At 39.3% G+C, this 20,876-nt stretch overlaps 1 protein-coding gene across 2 annotated transcripts; it reads left to right on the top strand.

Annotated features, from left to right (window-relative positions):
* The first annotated feature begins 77 nt into the window (after positions 1-77).
* myo1f (myosin IF) lies at positions 78-20,329 on the top strand. 2 transcript variants are annotated; one of them, XM_037115417.1, is made up of 29 exons: positions 78-250; positions 365-528; positions 4,677-4,805; positions 6,511-6,600; positions 6,709-6,803; positions 6,933-7,020; positions 7,120-7,209; positions 8,817-8,948; positions 9,105-9,239; positions 10,665-10,797; positions 11,200-11,396; positions 11,529-11,609; positions 11,748-11,834; positions 12,092-12,178; positions 12,770-12,937; positions 13,182-13,267; positions 13,369-13,450; positions 13,572-13,678; positions 13,774-13,872; positions 14,002-14,146; positions 15,335-15,449; positions 15,537-15,706; positions 15,865-16,010; positions 17,285-17,431; positions 17,517-17,665; positions 17,846-17,908; positions 18,273-18,480; positions 19,047-19,207; positions 19,334-20,329. In XM_037115417.1, the coding sequence occupies exons 2-29, from the start codon at positions 526-528 to the stop codon at positions 19,408-19,410; spliced, it is 3,270 nt and encodes a 1,089-aa protein (XP_036971312.1). In that variant the 5' UTR covers positions 78-250; positions 365-525; the 3' UTR covers positions 19,411-20,329. The 2 variants fall into 2 exon arrangements, with proteins under 2 accessions (XP_036971312.1, XP_036971311.1); XM_037115416.1 differs by having other exon boundaries at positions 78-528.
* Positions 20,330-20,876: the final 547 nt, after the last annotated feature.

Genomic DNA, 20,876 nt, shown 5'->3' with positions numbered 1-20,876 from the left:
GCAACCACAGGCTGGGTGGAGCCGGCAGCTCATAACTGAAACACCATCATTTGGCAACAGACTGAAGATAATCATCACTCTGTGGTTGTTGTCACCATCAGCGCTTGTCTGCTGTTGGAGAGATCGATTTGGACTGACTTATTGCCCCGTTAACCTGTGGAAGCCGTCATCAGACTAATCATTGTTCCAGCCTCGCTCTGATGACTCTGAATATGACAGAAATACAGAAGTAGCTGCTCAACTTTGCGTGGTGTGTGCATCGGTGTGTGTGTGTGTGTTATCTTCGAGCAGTTCTTGTTTCACACACTGCATCTGTGGGAGGATGAGGAAGTAGAGTTTGAATTTAACAGTGGATGTCTTGTAGTTCGCTGGCTGCTGTTGGCGCTGATCGTGCTGATGTGTGTGTGATGGCTGCAGTTTGAGGTGGTCAACCGGTGGATTTTAACGGCACACACACACACACTCAGACAGACACACACTCTCTGGACAGTGGACGCGTGAGGAGGAAAGGCCCCCACAGCAACAATGGTACCGTACCACACCTTCATTTTCAATCTCACACACCCTCAGACAGCTGTGACATGTGTGTACGCTCTGAAAACTAGCACTTTATGCGTGTGCCTTATCTTTTATCCTTCAAGTGTTTGACTTTCGATGCTTTGCTCTCAAAAACAGACAGTTTTCTGTAAAAGAGCCAACAGCTCACAATTAACTGCATCTCATTTCAGAAGTTTCTATGCAACAAGTCATAAAAAAAAAAGTGTTTCATTGTTTGAATCCATTTTTTACATGGAGATGGATTTCATAGTTTGCCTTTAAAGGCCATCTCTTCAGAGAAATTCAGCTCCTTCTGAGAGAGACAGCGAGTTTCCTCTTTTTTTTCTGCCTTGAGCTAACCTCAATGGTCCTCTCATTGAGAGCAATTCAAGCTAATAAAACACACCAGTTGGATTATCGTGTTTTTTGATTTGGGATCACACTTCAGATAAAACTGTGGATTTGGACTGATTGAAGTCAGATGTAGGGCGTAAAAAAAGGACCAGAGACTGTCACAAAATGTGGCGCCCATGTTAAAATAAGTTGAAAAACCCATCATCTTGAATTATCCGTGAATCTATAGAGTTGTTCTGTAATCTCAGTTGATAAGATTTATTGCTTGCACAGTGCTGAAAACAGCTTTGACAGCCCCCTCGGGTTGTGCAGGCGGTTGCAGGAAGAGAACCAGAAGCATGTACAAAGTTTTTAGGGTTTCACAAGAGGCAGAGATGAGGTATGAGAGGGGGGAAGTGGACTACAGGAGAGGCCTACAACACTTCCTCCTCACACTCAGAATGATCCATCACATATCCAACCTCAACCAGTCTTTTGTTTGAAGTCATAAAACACAGTCATCATCGTTCAGCTTTTAACCTTTCAAAATCAGAGTCAACAACTTGAGGAGGCTGCAGTTAAAGATCTGCAACTGTCCATTTAAATATGTCTGGTGCTCACAATCGGGCAGAACTAATCGTGAGAACTGAGGTGGGTGTTAAAGGGTCAGCTCACAGTTTCTTTCAACAACTGTGCAGAAAGTTCCGGTTTGATGCCGCAAGTTTTTCGGATCAGAGCTGCTGTGTCAAAACCACATTCTATTCTATTTGTGGTTCTCGATATCTGAATTATTTGACTTTTTAACTACACGGCTTGACTATCTCATGACTGCTCAGAGTTTGAAGAGTAGAAAGTGTTTCTTAACGAGAACAGATTTCAGTGTCATCAGCGGCTCTTCCCTAATATGAGAAGTATTCATATATGGAGAAGGTTTTTAACTAGTTTAAAACATTCTTTTTAATAGAGCCCCACTGATACCGGATGGGGATATCAATAGATAGCCAGTATTCTTTAAATATCAATGTATACATCCCTCCCAAATTGAAAAACATATCACGGATGCAAGACATTTTACAGTTTAACAATAAGCTTTATCATCCAAAATAACACCAGTCCACTAAAATTATACATTTCCTTGGGAATTTGATAATAAATTATTATTAATAAATAAATAAGAGAAAGTTTTCAGATATAAAATATACATCCATATGGATTTATCTGTGACGTGCCAATATCGACCAGGGCCTAGTTATTTAAGGTAGTCTTAAAATACCGCCATCCACCTTCACATATCCCCATACCAGGTTAAAAGGGTTAGTATCTCTATGCCACGTCTGTAACTTAGCTGTGTAAAACCTCAGAAGCTTCAAACAAAGTTAGTTGGCTAAGTTAGCTAAGAGAACACAAATAACAAGAGCCCGAACAAAAGAAACACAGTAAGAGTGGTCCAAAGAAAAGAAACTGCTGTAAATGATGTAACCGAGTGTCTTAGGTTCGCCGCACCTGGCAGATTTAAAAATAAAATTGCCATGAAGATGTAACATTAGTGCATTGAGCAAACAACAGACCAGAAAAGGCCAACAACTCCAATGTGGATCATTTTAGCTCACAATTTTAGGATGGTGTAGGGCTCAGAAGTCGATGACTGTCAGCCAGTCTGCAATGAACAATGGCACCGTCTATCATCCCGATCCTAATGTGGACAGGGCTTTAAGTGGATTTTAGAAGCCGTGTGATTACAAAGTCAGTGGAAAGACTAAACTTGTCGATCATGCCATTGTGTTGAAACAAATTCAACTTGAGCTCAGAATTAGCTTCTCCAAAAGGCTTTATAAATCTGCAGCTTCTTAAGACTGGAGGGAAACAGTACAAAGAACCAGAGATTCTGCTGAGTTCTGACTTTAGTCAGAGGCTGACCACAATCACATAAAAGACACACTTTAATAGATACAGTAAGTGTGTCTGTTATCAGCTAGCTTACAGATAATGTCCGTAGAGTTTTTACATTGCCCGTTTCAGGCAGGTAAAACAAACAGCGAAGAGTACCGCAGTCCGAAAATGTTTTTCATGTGACGAGATAAAGTGAGATAAAATAAAGTGTGGGGGGGGGGGGGGGGGGTGACATGCAACAAAGGCCACCGGTCGGACCTGAACCCCAGACCTCTGTGCATGGGTTGCATGCTCTAGCGACCGAGCTACTAGGTCACGCTGTAGTTTACTTTAAGACATGCCACATCAACATCCTGCTGCAATAAATACCAAATAGAGCCCAATGAAAATTGAACTGCTGCTGAGAATAGACAAAACAGAATTGACTCATCATTAATGAAACCTACTGTGCCCAGCTGTTTTTGGAAAACAATAAACCCTTTTTAATGAAACTATGTAAGTGACCTGTTTTTAAAGATTTGTATCTTCAGTAAGAACAGATGGGCTTTGCTGCTTCTGATTTCAAGGGTTCTAATCAGACACTTCTGACTTCTCTGTCTGAAATTCCCCAGAGGGGATTTAAATTTAGAATTAAAAATACACATTCAATGAGATGAGGAAATGAAATAAATACTCTTTTTCTTATACTGTGTGTCTGCTTAGACCACAACTTAACTGAGCTACAGTACATGACATTTCTTTTATACAAATAGTAACACATTTATTGTATTTTTATTTTATTTTTTCACATTTCCTTAAATCTCAGTCTCTCATATTTTGGAATTACTAGATACTCTGGAAACTTTAAATGTTAACAGAATTTCAAACTATATATCCATACTTTTGATGTGTTTTTATTTTGAAAGTTTCTGGCATTTCTGGTGAAAAGTTCTAAATAGGTTTGGTGCAGAATATGACAAATGAATTACAAAATAAGAAAAAGGACTAAAGGCATAGGTGGAAGCCCCAGACCACAGCTCAACCAACATGCCAATGTCAAGACCTGTAAGACTTCACACATCAAACAAACCAGTATTTCTTTTGGAAAACCAAGACGTAGGAGATGAGTTCACCTCAGGGTCCCACAAGAAGCTCTCAACAGAGAATTATGGTCTGTCTGATGCACTCTTCATTATTAAAACACACATTGTTTCACAACATTATTAAGCTGTTGATTCATCACCAAGTCACGATCAGATCCTGTGTACAGTCAGCAAGTCACAAAGTTTAGCTGGTGCTTCTCTAAAACGTCAAACTTAGAAAATGAGCTCACCTCATCTTTGACCTGTTTCTCAGCAACCAGCCCCAGCTTCCTGTAATGACGACCACAGTGGGTTGCATTCTTCAGACATGATGCCAAACTTGTCTTTGTCATTAACCAAAATCAACAGACAGCTGAGGAACCAACATTTTACAGTCTCCTACATCTTTTCCTTCTTTATTTATTTCTTTCTGTTTAGTTGTTTGTGAGCTTGTTCGGTTATTTTTTGCGTCTTTATTTTTATTTTACTTTATTCCCCTTCTTTGTTTTTCATTGTTCATTTATCAGTTCACTTCTCTCTTGTTTGTTTCTTGTATTCTGTTTTATTTTTCCATTGTCTGGTTGTTGTTTTTTGTTACTTTCCCGTTCTTCCTTGTTTGTTTGTTTGTGTGTGTGTGTTTGTTTGTTTGTTTCTGTTTTGTTTTGGCACTTTGTTCCAACAATTTAGTATTGCACTTCCGCAAAGATGGAAGATTTGAACACAGACTCTTTTCTTAAGTCATGGCACTATTTCCATCATTCAGCTTTCAGGGTTCATATGCCAATTAGATATGGATATAAAGACAAAAAAACACAGTATAACCCTCTCTCTTCCTCTCTCTGGTGTGTGATTCAGGCCAAGTACCACTGGCAGAGTCAAAATGTTAAGCAGAGCGGAGTGGACGACATGGTCCTGCTATCCAAGATCACTGAGGATGCCATCGTGGAAAACCTTAAGAAAAGATACATGGACGACTACATCTTTGTATCCTTTCAATATCATCGTCTCCAATTCTGGACACCTCAAATTGTGGTCACAAATATTGATGATATTACTTGATTTATCTGCGGGGACATTAGAAAGATCAGCAACGGACTCTTGTTTAGATTCTTGCTGGCAGGAAATCATAATGAATGTGGGACAGGAAGTTTCAGCCACTGTGTCAGTCTGTCTTCAGAGCCCACTCTCTACCTCGTCCTTTAATCACTCAAGAACACCAAAAGATTAAGAGATTTAAGAAAACTGAATTTGAATTTGGTTAAATGTGGAGTATTATTGTTGTGTATCCTGTCCAATCAATGTCTCTGTTACATGGATTCCTACATCATCACCATTAAAACATCCAGCCCATCTTTAAACACAAACATATGCCAAAAGAATGACAACCACACGGTCAAACAATTTGAACAAACATATAAGGGCATGAATACAATGAATTCACTCTTCCTCTTCTGCATTCAATATGACTCACCGCTCACTTCCGTCTTCTTAGAGCACAGCTGAACTTGAAACCTATATTTAAAGTCAGGAAAAGAAATTCACAGCTGATGTCACTTCAAGCACACTGCAGCAGCAAGTCACAAGGACCTACAACTTGTCAGGGATAACTATTCGTCAACAAGCTTGATCTCATCAGCAACTATGAATTAGCCATTTCCAAGATAAAAACAATTTTGAAATTCCAGATAGTTCACTGACATGAAGTGAAAGATCCTTGTGGTTGGTGTTTCTCATTTGCATAGAATGTTTTGACTTTTTAAGGCAACTATTTTATCACAGTAATCAGGAAGTACAGACGGTTGAACCTTTTCTATAATTGTCAGGCCGCAGCACAAGTTTTTAGAAATACTGAAGACATGACCCTAGTAATTCCCCCCACCACCGCCATACCAGATAAATGTGACAGATGCCAACTATAACCTGTAATTTATTAGTGAGGCGGTAATGTCTGTCAGTCAACTGTTTGGTGGATCACCATGACATTTGGTACAAATAGTACTGTGGTTGTTGTTTTTTAAGTGCACTTGTTATGAAGTGATTCCTAATTGTGCCACAATGACAAAATGAAAAGATGATTTACTGCCAGCAAGATTGGGCGATATCCAAAGTTTTACATCAGTTGTATTGTTCAGCCCAAATATCATGACAGACAATATAATTGTCTGACAACACTGCGTGCATGCCACCACGTCAGGCCAGTTCACCTGTAGTAAACTCCGCCAGTCCGGTCTCATTGCCACTTCCTTAAATATCAAGGTACATTGCCGCTGCTGCGACGACAGCTCAGCGTGCATTTTCTTTGCAAAATAAAAGCCTTAAGATGTCGTAACAGCTGTGCAATATTCAATATTGTGTAAGAGATAGTCGGTAATATCTATTATTGGCCCAAGCCTTACTGCCAGAGATTGTGTGAGTTTGATTGCTGGACTGTATTGTGTAAACTATATTGTATGTACTGATATTAATGACAGGGGCAGGGGCATTGGTGTTACATTTGCATTGTAACCAGATTTTTCTGGACATATATTTGACTTTGACTCCTCAGTACATATATAAGCCACACACCTTGATAAACAACAACAACAAAACCTGAATGTTATTGAATATATTATACATTGGATATTTAAATTAGGAAGTATATTAGTTATGGCCTAAAAGACAATTTACACCCCTTGACCTCTCTACTCAGACATACATCGGCCCTGTATTAATATCAGTTAACCCATTCAAGCAGATGCCCTATTTCACCGAGAGAGAGATCGAACTTTACCAAGGAGCTGTGAGTACACTCTCTGAACATTTCATAAACAGCCCTTGTAAATTGGTGTTTGGATCAAACTGTGGACTGACTGACCACAAATCTCTTTCTTTGTATTTGTCTCTGTAGGCCCAATATGAGAATCCACCGCACATCTACGCCTTGACAGATAACATGTACAGGAACATGATGATTGATGGAGAGAATCAGTGTGTCATCATTAGGTGATCACAAAAAGCCCTGTTGTTCGTTTTTTATAATTGCAGAATGGGTTGCCACGTGCCAGTGTAGCTTGAGTAACATTATGTTGTTTTGTTATGTGTTGTGTCCTATTTGTCATGGTGTTGTGGTAGCGGTGAGAGTGGTGCTGGAAAGACAGTAGCTGCCAAATATATCATGGGTTACATTTCCAAAGTATCAGGAGGAGGATCGAAAGTTCAGGTAGGCACAGCACACAATGGCTAAAAATATCTTTACATTTCCTGTAGTGAGCAGGCATTTCTGTTGTGTCTCACACTTTGTCACTGTGTGTGTGGGCAGCATGTAAAAGACATCATCCTACAGTCAAATCCCCTCCTGGAAGCTTTTGGTAATGCCAAGACTGTCCGCAACAACAACTCTAGTCGTTTTGTGAGTATAATCTTTTCTGCAACACTTACTGCGGATGCTAGTTGTGGTGGTGGTTTGTAGATCCTAAAATGTCAATTTTTCTTTTTGTTGTTAAAGTTTGTACTGATTTTTAGCCATGCTAGCATGGCATGGGCATGGGAAGTTGGCTGTCTGGTCCACCACTCTGATTCAAACTGACATCACTCCAACTACTGGATGGATTGCTATGATATTTTATCAAGACTGGAGGAGAAATCCTAATGTGGTGATTCACTGTTTTTTGCTGTAGTGGCACAATGAGGTCCCAGAGCTGTTGACAGGCTGCTGCTGCATACTGTTATGTTCAGAACAAAAGCACACTAACCAACCATAAAAAAACAACAGCATTAAGTGGCTTAAACAGCTCATTCAACATAATGTGCATTTCAGGAAGCCCAAAGATCCCAAATTGATTTGCAATTAAACTATTTACACCTAGAACACGCAGTCAAGCTCATGCACCCAATTCAGAATGGGTGCATGCTTAGGCTTTTAGCTTAGCAGCTACATTGAAGATCTGAGGCATCCATAGACTTGGATTACGCAAATTGACTTGTATGGATGAAGAAAACTTCATTACAGACATGCTCCACATAAAGGGGATTTCTCATACTGCCATTTGTGAACTAACAATTATTACTGTAATGATAAGCAGATTGTTTCTCAGTTAATTTATGATCAGTGACAATGTCCAAAAACAGGTGAGGTTTTGTCTAACCAACAGTCCAAATACCAAATGTATTGAGTTAACTATCACATGAGATGGACAAATATGCAAACATTACAACTTCGAAGTTAAAACTATGGAATGATGAGCAGTAATTTTTGAAACACTACATTTTTACTACAATTTAATCAATTTCTAAAGTCGTTCTTCAGTGAAGTTTCTTCAGAGCTTCAATTAATTAAATGTTTCAGCTCTAATGGAAAAATAACATTATTCACCTATCAAAACATAGTACTGATCCAAAGTATTAAAAGGATGCACTTACCGCAAAGGGTATATTTGAGAAATAGGGGCACATATATAATATTTAGTTTGTCTTATGAAGCGTTGTGTCAGTTAGCATCGTTGGTATGATGCTCCCTACAAGACGACACAACCCGTGTCATTTCTCATCAGTGGGGTCCTTAGGATGACTCTTATTTCACACCTATAAAGAAGAACATGCAAGTGTGCAGATTAGTGCAAGTCACTAAATTGTAATGTTTCTGTAGCCCCTTCGTGTAGCTAGAAAGCTTTAGTGCAGGTCAGTGTAGTTAGATGTATGCAGAGTATTTTCCAGGTCATACAGATGTAGCAACCATGGAGGGCACAGTTTTTATCTGGAAATCTGCTACAGTGTTCTGGCACTGTCTCATCCTGACAACAAGTGTTTTAAGAAATTTCAATTCTAATCTGAGTTATTTATTCAATGTTCTCTGTATTGGCTTTACTGAGGTTTCAATGAGGTTTTGTTAGTGTGTCGGGCAGGTGCACAAGGAGCGCACTCACTCTGCACCTGCTGAGTTAACCAGATGAGAGAGATTTATTAGATGACAGACTGTTTGACACCTCTGATTGTTGACTTTGACTTTGCATCTAACAGGGGAAATACTTTGAGATTCAGTTCAGCAGAGGAGGAGAACCAGATGGCGGAAAAATCTCAAACTTCCTGCTGGAGAAGTCAAGGGTGGTGAGCCAGAATGAGAGCGAGCGTAACTTCCACATTTACTATCAGGTCAGAGCAAGCACTGATTGTCACAGATACTGATCCTGTCTATTTATGATTCATTATTAATTTAGGTAATAGTGAACCATACATATTTTTTCTGCATCCACTCTGAAAAGAACTGCCACTCCTAACTTCTTTTCTACCTACACTTTTCTCTTCCAGCTGATAGAGGGCGCCAACAGTCAGCAGAAAGAGGGTCTGGGCATCATGACCCCAGACTACTACTACTACCTCAACCAGTCTGGGACCTACAAGGTGGATGGGACCAACGACAGCAAAGACTTTCAAGAAACTATGGTACTGTATATTGTGGAGAAAATCAGTGGTCCCCAATAGAGGCTCTACATGCCTCTGTGGGGTTCACAATATAAAATATAAGGCCATGTGATGATTTATTGACAAATATGGAAAAATATAAACAATTAAACCATGAGTTTTGAGGGGACTATAACTCTTAAGAAACTTCAGACTCACAGACCTACTTTAGGCCGCGTTGCCTAGTTGCAAAGTGCTCGATGTTGAGGGACCAGGAGACTTTTGGGAATCACTGTGTGCATTATACATGGCACCAGGTTTGCTGTGTGACAATATAGTTTAACAGAAAATAATTTAGGAGTAACCTGTAATTAATATGCCTGTTCATATCTAGCTGTGTAAAGCAAAGAAAGTAAATGGTTGACAGGGACAGTTGCTAATCCAGCCTTGAAGACAAACAGTGTAGCTAACGTTAGCTTTCATGGAAATCAATGTAACTCTGTACATTGTAACATCTGTATTGCAGGCTACACATTAAACAAAAGTCTGGTAAACGACGTATAAGGCTGTTAAACTTAACATATATATATTCTTTTTTTTTTCTTTACATATTTATTCTCGACTTATTAGGTAGAACAAAGTATTCTGACCCTGCAGCTTCATAGTAACTAGCTAGCTAGTTTTTGATTTATTTATTTGGTGTGGGCGTTACCAGTCCCTCCGTCACAATAGCATTGACAAATACATTTAGTAAAAAATCAGTGGGAGCGCATCTTTTCAAAAACAGTACAAGTGTTACTCAGTGTAATATACAGAGCTCACATTGAATATTTTTAGTTGGAACTAGTTTCTACTAAAGAAATAGTCCCATATAAAAACCTCTGAACCAGTGCGCAAATGGCAGGTATCCATAGCAACAGCACTTTTTCTTTTAACAGTTGCAGCTTTAGCTAACAGTGAAAACAACTGTCAAAAGTGAAAAAGTTAGCTATACATGAGTTATTTTTAACACTAAAGAAAACGCTTTTCTTTTTTCCCTGTGGTAAGCAGCCATGCTTATTCTTCAGATTTTGTTTTAGCTCAGGTTATATAAATTAAGTGCTGAAATTTAAGCCCTCAGTGATATAAAAAGTAGTCTTTTCTAAAACACTATTTTAAAAAAGCAGGGCATTTTAATACTTACAAAGTTGGGCTTAATTGGTAGTTTTTTTTGTTTTTTTTTTACAGTTTTAGTTAGCATTAAAAATGAAAAATTAGCTAGTTTTAACAGTAACTGAGTGTAATTGCTATGTTTGTTCTTCACAGTCTAATATTGCCCAGCCAGAAATACCAGTAAACAAAAAAAGCAAATAGTAAATAGCTAAAAAAAAAAGTGTGTTATGAAAATCAAATATTTCCACTCAGTCTTAGCCATGCTTGTTGATGCGACAAACTGCTGCCCTCATTTCTTTTTGCTGTGGTCTCCAGGAAGCCATGCAGGTGATTGGGATCCCAGGTGACATCCAGACTCAGGTGCTGCAGATTGTCGCAGGCATCCTCCACCTGGGAAACATCAGCTTCATTGAAGCAGGGAACTACGGGCAGGTGGAGAGCACGGACTGTGAGTGAGACACACGCACATACGCCAGTCACACATATTCATTCAACCATGCCCGTGTACACACACTGGGGATTGTGTGTGCACATCCCTTAAGGGATATGAGTAAATTACAGCTCACAGTGATGAAGAAGTCCCATGACAAATACACCGTTAATTGACAGGATCCGTACACATCGCTACTACTTTGTTTAGCCTCTCCTTTGTTTGCTGCCAAAGGATTGCCTGCTCAATAGATAATTGGTGTTTACATCCAGGCAGCAATTTTACTATCCCACAGTCGCTGTTTTGAATTGTAAAATCTGCAGACACTTTCATCTACATTTACTGCAGAGAGAAGCATTCTTTACTCAAGCCTTATTTTGTATATCTATGTTGATTTGAAATATGACTTTTCTCTTCCAGTGCTTGCCTTCCCAGCATATTTGCTGGGCATAGACCCCAACCGTCTGCAGGACAAGCTGACGAGCCGGAGGATGGATTCAAAGTGGGGAGGGAAGTCAGAGTCCATCAATGTGACCCTGAACCAGGAGCAGGCCACCTACACACGAGACGCCCTGGCCAAAGCCCTTTATGCACGACTCTTTGACTATCTGGTGGAGGTAGTCAGACTTTTTAAACACAGAAGCAACAAAAAGCGTGAAATAAGGGGGAAACCTTTTACCTACCTAGTTACTGACACAAGTTGATATACAGTGATTTGGTCTTTATATTTCCCTGTCTGTCTTCTCCAGGCTATAAATAAAGCCATCCAGAAGCCGCATGAAGAATTCAGCATCGGAGTGCTTGACATTTATGGTTTTGAGATATTCCAGGTCAGTACAACGTAGTGTTCCATAATATTTATAGGCAGCCACTACAACAACAGATGGTAGATTTAGAGAAGGTACAGCACAGCAAGATTTACTGTTGTAATAATGTGATATTGACTGGATTGTGTCCCTCACTGGCAGAGAAATGGCTTCGAGCAGTTCTGTATCAACTTTGTCAACGAGAAACTGCAGCAGATCTTTATTGAACTGACTCTGAAGGCTGAGCAGGTAGCTACAGTGAAATGTGTTGCTTTTGTAAAGTCTGTCACATCTCTTGTGTTGTCCTCATTGTCTCTATACTTCTGCACTTGACTGATTAAATGGGATTTTGTTGATTAGAAGCAAAGAGTGAGCTTCTGAATAATTCAGTCTGAATGTGGTTTTCTATTTTCAAATCTGCCTTCTTAAAATGTATTTCAATCTGTTTTCCTCTGAGCTCCATTCTGTCTTCTAGTTCATTCTAATGTCTTCTGATTTTCCTGTAGGAAGAGTATGTTCAGGAGGGCATCAAGTGGACTCCCATCGAGTACTTCAACAATAAGATCGTGTGTGACCTCATTGAAAATAAATTGGTAAGCTCACAACTCATCATCCTTTAATAGATTTGTTGTCTGTTCCATAAAATGGTAAAAAAAAAATGTCAGTGTTTCCCAAAGCCCATGATGACATTTGTCCAAAACCCAAAGATAGTCAGTTTTCTGTCATAGTGGAGTAAAGAAACCTGAAAATATTCTTATTTTAGAAATGGTATTAAGAGAATTTAGATTTTTTTTGAATATCTTTTCTATTTTTCATCTACGATTCCTAAAACACAAAAAAGAATCAGCTTATATGAGATATTTCCACATGAACTGATTTTTTAACCATTTTTTGACCCCAGGAATGCAACCTTTTTTCCAACTCTGTCTTTGTGAGGCATAAACAGTTGCATAAATAACATAAACAATTTAAAAAGTGTTCTTGCTTGGCTTTAATGGGTTTAACACTATTTTAAATAAACATTATCATCTTGTTCTTTTATCATCAAATAATTAACCATCATATTGGATGTTTGCAAGGAGGATCTTTTGTTTTTAGGCCCAAACACTTTTAAAAGTGTGAAATCTGTTGCGAGCGGTGACTTTTTTATAGAAAATTTCATACACTCCATCCTCTCCTTGCAGAACCCACCTGGTATAATGAGTGTGCTGGATGATGTGTGCGCCACCATGCATGCCAAAGGAGAGGGCGCAGATGACACCCTCCTGCAGAAACTGCAGGCTGCTGTGGGAACACATGAACATTTCAACAGCTGGAACTCTGGCTTCGTCATACATCACTACGCTGGCAAAGTACGAACATAAAATCAGTCACACTGACTTTGTGGTGGCAGGAATACTACCCACGGACAATTATTTGTATTGTATTTCAAATTGGGAGGGTTCCTGAAGCTAATGCTTGTTGTCCGATGTGTGATGTGTTGTGATTGAGGGTTTTGCATGAACAACCCTTAAGCACATTTGAATTGAAAATCATACAGCAAATGATCCTAAAGTGAAGTTTACACAGCAAATATAATGCCTGGTGTCATCTCAGGTGTCGTATGATATCAATGGCTTCTGTGAGAGGAACCGAGATGTGCTTTTCCCCGACCTCATTGAGCTCATGCAAAGCAGCGAATAGTAAGTCTCATAAACCTATTTTATGTATTTACTGGTGGTATGTTTTGGAAAGAAATGAAGTAGAGAAAAGAAATGTAACATCTTTTAATTTGTCTCCACAGTGACTTCATCCGTAGCTTGTTCCCTGAAAGCCTGAACACAGATAAGAAAGGCAGGCCGACCACAGCCAGCTCAAAGATCAAGGTGAGGCTTTCAACTGATGGTAACTTTCGATCAGTGTATGTTTTATCCTCTCCTCACTTTGCAGAAAACAGAATAAAAATGTATTTTGGAGGTTTTAACAATGCATTGAATGTTCCAACAGAGACAAGCTAATGAACTGGTGAACACGCTGATGAAATGCACTCCGCACTATATCCGCTGTATCAAACCTAATGAGACAAAAAGACCGAAAGACTGGGAGGAGAGCAGGTCAGCATCCTCACCATGACTTTTGTAACTTTAACAGATAAACTCAAAGTAAGTAATCTCTTCTAAACAAATGGCGGTGCTCCATCTGTTTTTAGGGCAAGGCATCAGGTTGAATACCTGGGACTGCGGGAAAATATACGTGTAAGAAGGGCTGGATTTGCATACCGCAGAGCCTTCAATAAGTTTCTGATGAGGTGAGTTTAATCCTGCAGTGTTGCTTTAAAGGGTACATCCATTTCTGTGTGTTTGTCCGGAAAGAAAAACGCCTCTAAAACACTCTCAAAGTGACTTTTTGTTGCTACATGTGTACTTGTTGTATCCAGATATGCTATTCTGACAGCGGAGACATGGCCATGTTGGAGGGGTCCAGAGCAGCAGGGGGTCCTTCACCTCCTCCGCTCTGTCAACATGGACAACGATCAGTACCAGATGGGACGGACCAAGGTCTTCGTCAAGAACCCTGAATCAGTAAAAAACTTTTAATCTGTATCAGTTTGAGTTGTGTTTTGTATCAGTTTTGATCTATGGTGGAATATAACACTGCTTAAATCCCCTTACATCTCTCTACGTCAGCAACATGACACAACTCCAACCTTTTTTTCTTGAGGCAGCTCTCTTCGCCTCTTTCTTTTCTTTAAAGTCTTTTTCATCACCTGGCACGTTTGGTAGTAATATTAATAGTAATAGTAATAGTTGTCACTGGGGTTCCCTGGAATTGGTAGCCTTCCCTTTTCCCAAATTGCCAAAATAGGTACCAGAACAGCAGGATCCAGGTCTCTGCATGTTCAGGAGCAGAATGGACTGTCTCTTTATGGAGTTCTCTGTCTTGATTGGATCATGTGGGCAGGGATACCAGAAAATGTCTCATTTACTGTGAGATGTTTCCTTATTCTTCCCCTTCACTACAGTTCAGAGGGAAATATGGTATTTTAAATGCCAAAACATTTACAGTCGTAGTAACTAGTTGCTTTATGAATTCTAACATATAACAAGCTTTAAAAACAGGATGCATGGCTTCAAATAAAACTACATTTGCTACTAAAATAAAACTAATTAGCAGAACATAATGTAGCTAGAATTAGCCTCACCTTGAGAACGGTATAATGCTACTTAATATATAATAATATAAAATGAACTATGGCTGTTTTTCTTTGAGCAACAACAGCTCTACAACCCAGCTGTATACTACCTGCTGAGCAGACAAACACAGTTAGCCACATGCTGGTGAACATAGTGAGACATTTGAATGGAGGTGGATATTGGAAGTAGCACCAAACAGAACTCCGAATGAATGATAATGTTTCTCTGTAACTACTGAATGTGTAAATAAGCAACTTTTTGCTAACAATTTCACCATATCAACCTAAAAGGTGATGATATGTCAGTGCTGTACACAACCACCAAGTGGCTGAAGTCGTAGCGGTCTGAAAGCTTCTTCCTCTCCCTGATATTGATCTGCATGTATTATAGTTTGAAACACTTCAAACAAAGTTCCTTTACGTTTCTGTCTGCAGCACTTCATGTTACAAAGAAATGTTCAAATTAACACACAAAAACTTGATAGTACTTGTATAGTGTAGTATAGTGTAAAAAATGATATATACTTGGCAGTGAATGATAAAGGTAACCTCCTTCCTCATGCTGGTTCCTCCGTAGCTTTTCCTGCTTGAGGAGATGAGGGAGAGGAAGTTTGACACTTTTGCCAGGATCATTCAGAAATCCTGGAGAAGATTCATCGCCAGGAAGAAATATGAACAGATGAGAGAAGAGGGTGAGTTCCAAGGACAAAACTATTGTTCTTACTGAAGTGCATATTTGGTGCTGTGATTCTAAATGTTTGCCAATTCTTGCGACACAGCCTCAGACATCCTGTACAATTCCAAGGAGCGGAGGAAGAACAGCATCAACAGAAACTTTGTCGGAGACTACCTCGGCCTGGAGCAGAGGCCTGAACTGCGACAGTTTCTGTCCAAGAGGGAGCGCGTTGACTTCGCGGATTCTGTCAACAAGTTCGATCGCAGGTTCAAGGTGAGGCTTTATTTAAGTTATGTTCAGTTCTGATAAATTTGGACAGGAACCTTACTGTTGTTTGAGACGTCTTACCTCATCCCCACAGCCACCCACTCTTGTTCTCTTTTCTGGCCTTGCTCACAGTGCTCACTTCTGCTTTTTCTCTCACAACCCAGTCCATCAAGAGAGACATGATCTTGACCCCCAAAGGCATCTATCTGATTGGTCGCGAGAAGGTGAAGAAAGGACCTGAGAAAGGACAGATAAAGGAGGTGCTCAAACGAAAACTGGAGTTTGGAAGCATCAGTAGTGTCTCTCTCAGGTGGGTCTTACAAGAGATATGCTACTACACAGGGTGATGGTGACATTTGTGGTTGTTTCTGTGGCAGAAAATATAAGAACTAGCACACTGCTGTGATGTTCACTCACCGCTATATGAGAAGCCACTGACCCAAAAATAGTAAATACAGCAGAACTTTGAATTCACAGAATTTTGTCTGCTTTTTCTTGCTGAGAACTAGCGTGGTGTAGTGGCAATATATTCTTGTAGACCTTCCAAGAAGTTAGCATCGCCCTGTGTCCATCTACAAAGCCTTGAGGGCTCTTGATTTGGATTTTGGTATATCGCTGAAAGTATGCTTTGTGTCATAATATGATACTTGAACATTTTGGTCAGCAAGATAATCTTCAGAGATTTTTTCGAAGCGTAAATTAAATCGCTAGAAACAAAACGGTAATGTTAGTCTATAAGTATAGTCTATCACATGACTTAACGTCGCCACCACTAAAGGACTTACTACACAAGTTTTATACACGTGTTTTGTAAATCGATCAGCCTAAAAGTTGTAAAACTAGACTTAGAATAGTTAGTACCAAAAGTCAACCTATAAAGATGAACTAGTGAGTAGATGAGTCTCAGTGTTCAGTATGATATCTCATTCAACCACTTGTTAACAAACGCCATTTTTAAGACACGCAAGTGCCTTGTAATCAAATTGTGGGACATTTAATGGAGTATTTTATGTCGTCGAACAAAGTGTGTAAATACTTTAAGCCTGTGGTAACCACAGATTTTATTTGGCATTTGACTTTAAGCCAATTAAAAAAAAGAAAAAAACATAGATTTTAGACGAGGGAACTGGTTGTGCAAAAGTGCTAACTGATTTATGGGTTTTACAGACTACACCTCTCTATAGGGTCATAGGTCCCGCTGATAGTGAAGTTGTAGAGCGATCTCCGCTTGATCACAAGGCAAACTGCCTTGCCATTTCAAAACAGGCTATTATAGCTTGAATATTACTTAAACGATTTTGAATAAAATGTGACAGCCCAACTGAGAACTTGACATTTCAATTGGTAAACAGACTCGTTACACCTTGTGCTAAACTCTTTTCAGCATTTAAACTGCAGGTTACACATTCTCAGAGCTTTAATACCTCTAACTTTCACCACCATAGAAAAACATTTAAAAAGCCACAAAAAGCTCAACATGTTAAGACACTGAAATTGTTTCCTAGGTAGATAATTTCTTTAGAAGATGTACATTTTTCTAGTTTCCCTTTTATCTTAATGGTCTGTTTTTTCGATTTCCTTCAGTACAAGACAGGATGATTTCTTCATTCTTCACGAGACCCAGTATGACAGTCTGCTCGAGTCTAACTTCAAGACCGAGTTCCTCAGCCTGCTCTCGAAACGCTACGAGGAAGTGAACAAGAGAAAACTGACAATCTCCTTCACTGACAGGTAGAGCAACCTGCACACTCAGACTGGCTGCAGTTTCATGTGATCTTACATACTCAAATCACTAATACACTTTTTTATCACTCAGGCTAGAGTTCAGAGTGAAGAAGGAGGGCTGGGGTGGAGGAGGAACCAGGGTTGTGATGGTTCAGAGGGGGCAAGGGGACCTGGCCCAGCTCAAACCTGCAGGGAAGACCCTCACCGTCACTGTAGGGGACGGTCTACCCAAAAGCTCCAGTGAGTTAAAACAATATGACATAGCACAGCGTTGAAATAAAAAGGAGCAGGGCAAAACTTCACACACACACAAAAGAGAGTTCTGGAAAAAATTACAAAAATGGAAAAATTTTCTTTACTGTACATAGATTCTTGTTTAGATTAATGTTTATGTAGCTAAGCATATGTATTTTTTCTCAGAGCCAACCAGGAAGAGCGCTCCACAGTCACGCGGTGGAGGGAGAAATAATTATGCAGGTAGAGGTAAAGTCACAATTTAATTCTTTAATTATCATTGTATGTTTAGTATATTTCTTTTATATCCAACCCAAATATTTTATTGTTTACTCAACTTGTATTTCTCTGGAGGAAGTGGTGCTAATACAACTCTTGTCCGCAGGAGCCGCCACAATCAACAAGTTAAAGTTTCTTGTAGCGGCTTTTAGTTAAAAATGGGAATGTTTCTTTCACTGCTACCAGTCAGAACCAACTGTATTATTTAAAACTGAATTTTAAGCAATTTCCTAAATTGTATTTTGGCAAGATTTTCATTCATCAGCAGTTGTGCAAAAGTCTAGATGTTGTTTAAGTTTTATCTTAACATTTTTTCCACCTCCTCTCTTCTCAGCACACCAGAATGGAGCAGCTACGTTTTCCAGAGCCCCTCCCCAACAACAGTCAGAAATCACATATTCTGCCCCAAACAAACACGGCAGGCCACCCAATACAGCCCTGCCAAAACTGGGCTCCCAGAGAGCCCCCCGAGTCCCAGCACAAAACCAGCACAACCAGGGGAACCTGGACTTTCTTAATGTTCCCGACCAGGGCATGTCAGGGTAAGAGAGATCCCCTTGTCAGACTTGATTAAAAGGGATGGGAGGGATGATCACAGCCTGTGTCTGAGGGGAGCTGATTAGTCATTACAAATCATCACATACGTGAGTTGTTAAGGCTTGTCAAGGTGAGACTCAACACTTGCCAAGCCCAAACGAATGAATGAATGAGAAGATAAACCTGTTTATGGAGATCTGAGATTAAGCCACCTGCTGTTCAACTAGTTTCTGCCAATGCCATGTCCTGAAGCAAATTGGTTTGTAGGAAGTCTCCTCTGAACACAACCAGATGCAAAAGATTTCTTAGCCGTTCAGCTCGAAGGCATTCTTCCTGTTGTACTAATTTTCTGCATAGTAAAGGCGACAATAGGAGTTCCATAAAGATTCTATAAAGAATGTGATACATGTGGGAAAAAGTTTTTTCCTGGCAAAGAGAAAAAGTCAAATGCCTACTGTTAGCAGGTTTATTCTGAGGTCTCTTAATGCACATTTCATTTCAAGAAACTTCACATGTTCCTGTCATCAGCAACTCCTTTCAGCCTTTTGTCAATTATGTCCCCCTGTCACAGGAAGCAGAGGAAAAGGAGCATCAGTCATCGACCTCCTCCTGCTCCTAAACCACAGCCTCGACCCCAGGGGCCTCGCTGTCGAGCCTTATATCAGTACACTGGCCAGGACACAGACGAGATCAGCTTTGAGGTCAATGACGTGTTCGACCTTGTCAAAGAAGGTGAGTGGATGAAACGAAAATGAGATGTAGAGTGATAAAAACTAAACAAATAACAGAAGCTCTAAACTGATTGATCTGATATGAAATGTCCTGCCATTGTTATTGATTTTTCTCTCTTAATTGCAGATCCCTCAGGCTGGTGGACAGGCAGGATTCGAGGCAGGGAAGGTCTCTTCCCTGGGAACTATGTGGAAAAGATTTGAACAGGGCTCAGTCAGTCCTGGTGGAGAAATATTTTGTTATAAGTGGCACATTCTGCCTGCTAATGGTTTCATTGCTGCACAGTAGATCTTCTTTCATAATGGAAAAAGGGCTGTTTAAGGTTGGACCTAGCTGACATTTGAGCCACCTACAAGTTTATGACACGGTGCCGTACGCACAGAGCACAGGAGACATCACTGTTATGGTTATCATTGGTAAAACACAGATCCACTGCAGAGAGCTTGGGTTTTATCCTGTTCTCAGTGACAAAGCATCAAGAACTTTGACCCTCACAACACCGTTCTTTAAACTGTTACTGCACTGATAATTACTCACAGCTAAAGGTACAGCCTTTAAAGAAAAGTGGCTGAGAATAATGCCTCGCTTTCTGTTGTCTACCATGTTTATATTTGCCTGAAGCTTTTCTCCAGGGCAACGTCCAATACTGTTCAGTATTCCTGATTAAAACAACAGCATGAAATCAAGTAATAAGTTGTGAACTTGAATGTTACGTTTGCACTGTAACAAACCTGCTTTAGATGAATCAAAAGTGTTCACAGAAACAATACTTTCAATCTCACTTCAAAAGAAATGATGTCTTATTCATGGATTGTTACTAAAATGATTGATGTCAGTTTCTATATTTTTTAACTCCCTTAAAAAAAAAAGAAAGAATATATTTTCATATTTTCCCTCACGGTCTTTTGCACTGATTTCTGTCATCAGTAAGTTATGAAAAATGTCTGAATAACAAGCAGGAAGAAGTGACTTATTCGTTCTAAAAAATGTTTAGAAATGTTTATTTCTGCCTTTAAATTTTAGGTTGATCTTGTAAAATAATGTAATTCCGTCACAGTCAATCAATACATGTTTTTGTATATGAATAAGATGAGAAAAATAAAGAGCGTTAACACTCTGAAATGAGTTTTTCATCCTAGATTAGTTATTTAAGTGCTTACATGGTAAACAAACTTCATTAAGGAAACACAACATTAAAAGAAAAATTATCTCCATCTTCCAGGAAAGTTACTTAGTATGTTTACTCAAATGTTGTACGTAGTTCTTTACTCGAGTGATCCATTTTTCAACTTTTTACTCAAGTACTGTACTTTGTTATAGCCTATTTCCCTTTTCTGCTACTTTACTTTTCATTGTTTTTACATTTTGGAGGCAAATATTGTACTTTAGTACTTTAATTGTTTAGTACTTTAGTTACTAGTTACTTTGCAGGTTGCATGCTGCATCAGTCAAAGTAAAGCACATTGAAATTAATTTATTTTCTTGGCAAATGAAAGCAGTGCATTTTTTGATTAATTTGTATGGCATTCGCATTAAAAACATTGACTCACATATACTTGTATGTAAGTATACATGTAACATACATTTGCTAGTGAAGCAGATGTTATATCAGACACTTTAAAGGTGCTCTACAAAGTCTACAGTTTTGAGGAAAATATTCCAACCAGAA

The sequence above is a fragment of the Acanthopagrus latus genome, chromosome 11 (genome assembly GCF_904848185.1).
Source record: "Acanthopagrus latus isolate v.2019 chromosome 11, fAcaLat1.1, whole genome shotgun sequence".
Classification (NCBI taxonomy): Eukaryota; Metazoa; Chordata; class Actinopteri; order Spariformes; family Sparidae; genus Acanthopagrus; species Acanthopagrus latus.
This window is presented reverse-complemented; position numbering and strand designations above follow the sequence as displayed.

Coding starts and splice junctions, on each gene's coding strand:
- myo1f (XM_037115417.1), top strand. Junction 12,938..13,181: donor TACATCACTACGCTGGCAAA/GTACGAACATAA, acceptor GTGTCATCTCAG/GTGTCGTATGATATCAATGG. Junction 13,873..14,001: donor TTCAATAAGTTTCTGATGAG/GTGAGTTTAATC, acceptor TGTTGTATCCAG/ATATGCTATTCTGACAGCGG.